Below are 5,566 nucleotides of genomic sequence, written 5' to 3' on the forward strand. Positions count from 1 at the left end.
TGTGATGCCATGGCACTCTACCCAGGGGGATAGCTTGAGGCTCCGTCTCAAAAAAAAAAAAAAAAAAATTATACTTTAATTTATTCAATAAATAGTTGAGGACCTACTATGTACCACACACTATATTAGGCATTGGCTATCCAGAGATAAAGAAATAACCCCATAGGTTTTATTTATAAAATACTTATTTTTAGGCTTGGCACCTGTACACAGTGGTTAGGGCCCTGGCCCCATATACCAGGGCCGGTGGATTCCAACCCAGCCCAGGCCTGCTGAGCAACAATGACAACTACAGTAACAACAACAACAAAAAAAAAGGCCAGGCGTTGGGGTGGGCCCTGCTCCCACAGACTACTTGCCTGCTCCCAAGTAGCAGGCATCCCAGCTACTTGGGAGGCTGAGGCAAGAAAATCACTTAAGCCCAAGAGTTTGAGGTTGCTGTGAGCTGTGACGCCATGGTACTCTACTAAGGGTGACAAAGTGAGACTCTGTCTCAAAAAAATAAATAATTTTTAGAATATCTTTGAAAATTTCTTTCTAAAAGTATCTTTTTAAAAAGTCTATTTTTAATCAGAATTATCATTTCCCAATTTGTGTAAATTCTAATTTTCTATGTTGAGTTCTTTGAGTAAATTAATATGCAACCAAGATCTTGCTTATGTTTTTTAACCTAGTAGTCTCACAGCTGTAATATTCATGGTTTACTGAACAAGGAAAATAGGCTTGGTGCCCATAGTTCAAGTGAGTAGGGCACCAGCCACAGGTGGCAGGTTCAAGCCCAGCCCAGGACTGCTAAACACCAATGACAACTGCAACCAAAAAATAGCCGGGCATTGTGGTGGGTGCCTATAGTCCCAGCTACTTGGGAGAGTGAGGCAAGAGAATCACTTAAGCCCAAGAGTTTGAGGTTGCTGTGAGCTTGACACCATAGTACTCTACAGAGGTTGACATAGTAAGACTTTGTCTCCAAAAAAATGAAAACAAGGTAAATAAATTATTCAGAAAAGTCTCCCCTTTGAACGACTTCTAAAAATACCCTCTTATGTGAAGGTACATAAAATAAGGTCATTCCTACACCAGATACTGCCCCTCTGGGTACCCCTTGGGTGCTCTCTCCCCTACTCCCAGTGAGATGCCTTTTATGACCAGTCCTTGAAGCCTAGTGTAGACTAAAGGCTTCCATAAAGTTTGGTGTAAGGATACTTGGCCAAGAGCGAAAAGAGGGAAAGAGGAAAGGTTTGAGGGAGGAAGGGAAATAATTTTTTTTTTTTTTTTTTTTAGACAGAGCCTCAAGCTATCCTCATGGGTAGAGTGCCATGGCATCACAGCTCACAGCCACCTCCAACTCCTGGGCTCAAACGAGTCTCCTGCCTCAGCCTCCCAAGTAGCTGGGACCACAAGCGCCCGCCCGGCCATTTTTTGGTTGCAGCCATCATTGTTGTTTGGCGGGCCCAGGCTGGGGATTTGAACTCTCCACCTTAGGTGTATGTGGCTGGTGCCTTAGCTGCTTGAGCCACAGGCACTGAGCCTGGAAGAAACATTTTGTAAAGAGAAGCTGAGGCATCCTCCTGCATGAATCATCTACCCAGGTAAAAAGCCTTCTGTATCTATACAGAAAGCAGATAACCTGCAACACAAGGAATAGAATTAAACTTTCTAGAGTTCTTCCCAGTGATCCAAACAAAATAGAACAACAGCTAAAAATCGAGACAATGCAGGAATGTTTAGGCACTCCCTTGCTTGCACAGAAACTCAAGAAAAAACCCAGAAGAAAATAAAAAGGGGAGCCCAACTTTTCATGTACATTTCATTTCCTTGGTTCTTTTCCCAACACTCCTCCAGGTTTTTTAAGTTCTTACCTTGGTCAGCTGATGCCTGCTGTGACCCAGCAATGATTTCTGGGCAGCTATATGAGGAAACCAAGTCTTTAACATCCCTTCTACCTGTAGCAAGGTTCCCAGATAACGTTCCCTGTGAGAAAGACATTTTTTTAAAAAACCATTAAGTATGAGAAAAGAAACAAAACAAAGAAACAAGAGATCTCCTTTTTTTTGAGACAAAGTTTTACTCTGTAGCCCTCAGTAGAGTGCTCCGGCATCACAACTTACAGCAACCTCCAACTCTTGGGCTTAAGCGATTCTCTTACCTCAGCCTCCCAAGTAGCTGGGACTATAGGCGCCTGGCACAATGCCCGGCTATTTTTTACAGTTGCCACGGTTGTTTTAGCTAGCTGGAGATAAGTTCAAATCTGCCACCCTTGGTATATGGGGCCGGCGCCCTACCCACTGAGCCACAGATGCCACCCGAGATCTCCTTTTTATTAACACTTGGGGGAAAAGAACTAGGGGAACTTACCCCATATATGGCTTCTGCAAAACACCTACAATACGCTGGATCCTGTCCATTGCCACACTTTGCTGGAAACTGCTCAATCCTGGGGTCAGGAAGAAAAGATAGATCAAGGATTGAGATTCAAGCATGTAGTCAGACAAAGGAAGGACAAGGGCGGGGAGGATTAAAATTGATTCACATAAGAATTTAAGTCATAGATGCAAAATAATAATCCAGGCCCCAAATGAAAACTTAAAAAAATACATATTCAATAGCAAGAAAGAGAAAGAAAAACAAACAAATCTAACCTAAACAAACGTAACTAATCAGAAAATTACCTCTTTCAAAACGACCCATCTTCAGTCTATTTAGTAGGTCTGTGAGAGGGGTTATATATCCTTGGAGTTCTTTACACTGTAGAAAAACAGGGAAAAGGGTATAAGATGACCAAGAATTACTCACACTAGCAGTGATTCTTCCACCATCTCCAAATCTGGGGGCCAATACTGTTGTCATAAGTACTTTATCAATCAGCTGAGTGCTAAGCCCACTCCATTCCTGTCCTCTTTGTCTTGCATTCTCTTACCTTTTGAGCAAACAGCAGATCTCCTTCTGTGGTACAACCTTGAATGTTCTGACTGGTTTCCAATTCACCATCTCTTGATCTTTTGACCCCAGATCCTGCCATAGAAGAAGCCAAGCCCCGCGGTTCCGGGTGAGATGCTGTATGTTGGTTACTGGAAAGCTTGGATCGATGCCTGCTGCGAATAGGACCTGGGCTGGGCCGTGAACCTCCCCTCTGCCCAAAAGTATTTGGCTTGGGCCCTTTGTCCTCCCTCTCACTTTTGGAGGGGAAGCCAAAATCACTGTTTGCTGGGGAGGTGGAAAAAGAGGAAGAGAGAGAGTAGGAGGAATAGGAAGAAACGCTAGATGGAGAATCCATAGGTCCAGAAGCAAGGGCTGGAAAGCGGCTCCCGGAGCACCCAAAGATCGGAACCTGCAACTGAAGAGCAAAGCGAGATAATTTGAAATTGGAGTCTAAAGAGTAGAAAATGGATACTGGGGGTATACTGTACAATAGAATACCTCTTCTCCCTCTCTCCCGTATTACCTGTCTCAGAGACAACAGAAAAAGTCATCTCCCCCACCCCCGCCCATTAAGAAACTGGGGCTGCCTTTCTGGCTTCCGCGGAGAGTTTTCGCCTGACACAGCCTCTGTTCTTTTCTTCTCTCCATTCAGAGTAAATACATGACTTGAACGATACCTTCTCTGCCCCGTAGTTCACTTGGGTTGCTCCCCAACCTGATACCGCAGCATGGTTTTCCACCTGAGACCACGCCACGGGCAAGCAATAAATCCGGACACCTAAACCCGCCTAATGACCGAAGCCCGGTAATCACCCCCAGAAACTGGCTTCCTACCCTTTTCCCAATGTTTTAAGACGAGAATCCCCGCGCCAGTTTCAGTTCGCTCCTGACACGTGATGGGATCTCTCCGAACACCAAGATCTGGGTTCAGTCCCCAAACCCTCCCTTGCTGTGTCCAGGCCTCCCTAGCAGCTCGTCTTGTCCTCCTTACCTGCGCCGGTTGGCTCAGCCTCGTCTTTGCCTCCAGCTCGGTCTCAGTCTCTCCCGGCTATCCACCTCCGCTCCTCTCTCGGCGGGTCCCGCCCCTTCCCCCCAGACACGTGCGGCTCGGCACGTGCCTCCCCCTGCGTACACAGCTTTCGCGCCCTCATTGGTTGCCTAGCCTGTAACACGTGACTCTCGTTCCCGAAATTCACAATCTATTTGCTACGGTACAAAGGGGCTCAGCCAATAGAGAGGTAGCCAGGTTATGATTGGCTGGAAAGGAACCATTCCGTGCTCCGCCCCTACATGCGGCTCGCGGAGAGGACCCGGTGAGGAGAAAAGGTGGAGGATGGAAAAAAAGTGGAAAAGGGGGGGGGGGAAGGGGCGGGCCTTAAGTAGAATGATGATGCACCAGAGACGCGCGGCGTAAGTGTTGAGATTGGTTGTGGTACTGGAGGTCCGCGCCCCTGGACATGGGACCTAGGACCCACCCCACCCCCCGCTTCCGCTTTTGGAGTCAACGCTTTCTCCCTCCTCTTCCATCCCTGCCCCCAGCGCCTGGGCTCAGGAGCGCAGCACATGGAAACCATCAGCGACTTGTGTCTGCAACGTGTATAAAAGAAGGGGTGTGTGACGCTGTGTATCCCCTCCCTTTCACGGCAGCCCAGCCCTCGTGACTCCTCCGTCTCTGTTTCTTTCTACTCTCTTCTGTCTCCTCCAAGTTGGGTGCCTCCTGCCCTGCTGGGTGAGGAGGGTGGGGAATGCGGCCGGTAGAGAACACTGCGTCCTCTCTCAGGCTCCCGCTGGGGCGGCTCCTTCGGCCCTTTCCTTACATAACCTACCACGCACGTTACCAGCTCAGATGCCAGCCCACCGCGGCTCTAGAGGTCAAAGGAACTCAGTTGTTCCTGACTTTTCTGTCCGAGCTCCTCGGGCCTTACGCCTGGAATTATATGATTCCAAGCATGGGAACAGAGTAGGACAGGTCCCTGATAGTGTTGTCCAGGTTCAATTTATTAGTTTTTCTCCCGGAGAAGATTCCAAACACTTTGGAGGGGGGAGGCAAGTCCAGAGTTTAGTGAGTCTCACAAATATATGGAACGTTACTAATTGTCGTTGTCTCTTGCATTATTGAAAGAATACAGTTGAGAGAAGGAGCGGTGCCCAGGCACCAAGAGCTGGTTGAAGATATGTCTATGACATCCGACAGACCGCAAGGGGGCAGCCCAATTCTGATTGGGGTCGGATGATAGAGAATTTAAAAACAAAGTTTAAGTTTGCTCCTGTCGTAATTACTAATCGCAGAGGCACCTTGTTGGATGGGGGTGGGGAGATACCTGTATGTATATTAAGCTGTTAAATATGTTTTAAACAGTATTGTATAAAATACAATCAAAATACGATATTTTATATTGTGTTTTACAATGTGGTTATTTTATAAAAAGAAAAAAGGTTCTAAATAAACCTCAACCCTGTTTCCCAAGCCCACTATCTCAACACCATATCTAATAAAATAATAGAATTAGAGGGAATTATGGACTTTGAATAAACCTATTTTCCAAGGGTGGTCTTCTTCATTCTTCCCAAAATTGCAGGTTTATTCATAGTCCATGGTCCATAATTCTCTTTAATTTTCTTTTTTTTTTTTTTTTGAGACAGAGCC

At 46.4% G+C, this 5,566-nt stretch overlaps 1 protein-coding gene across 2 annotated transcripts in view; it reads right to left on the reverse strand.

Annotated features, from left to right (window-relative positions):
• CIART (circadian associated repressor of transcription) overlaps positions 1-3,964 on the reverse strand; it is a 21,606-nt gene extending 17,642 nt beyond the window's left edge. Inside the window, exons 1-5 of one of the 2 annotated variants that reach the window (XM_003800408.3) lie at positions 3,911-3,964; positions 2,918-3,334; positions 2,670-2,745; positions 2,356-2,434; positions 1,860-1,971 (exon numbers count right to left, since the gene is read on the reverse strand). In XM_003800408.3, the coding sequence (XP_003800456.1) occupies positions 1,860-1,971; positions 2,356-2,434; positions 2,670-2,745; positions 2,918-3,274 (624 nt within the window). In that variant the 5' untranslated portion in view covers positions 3,275-3,334; positions 3,911-3,964. Of the gene's footprint in view, positions 1-1,859; positions 1,972-2,355; positions 2,435-2,669; positions 2,746-2,917 lie in introns of both variants that reach the window. The other variant, XR_002775865.1, reaches the window with a different exon arrangement.
• Positions 3,965-5,566: the final 1,602 nt, after the last annotated feature.

The sequence above is a fragment of the Otolemur garnettii genome, unplaced genomic scaffold, assembly GCF_000181295.1.
Source record: "Otolemur garnettii isolate 467f Iridium unplaced genomic scaffold, OtoGar3 scaffold00174, whole genome shotgun sequence".
NCBI classification, from domain to species: Eukaryota; Metazoa; Chordata; class Mammalia; order Primates; family Galagidae; genus Otolemur; species Otolemur garnettii.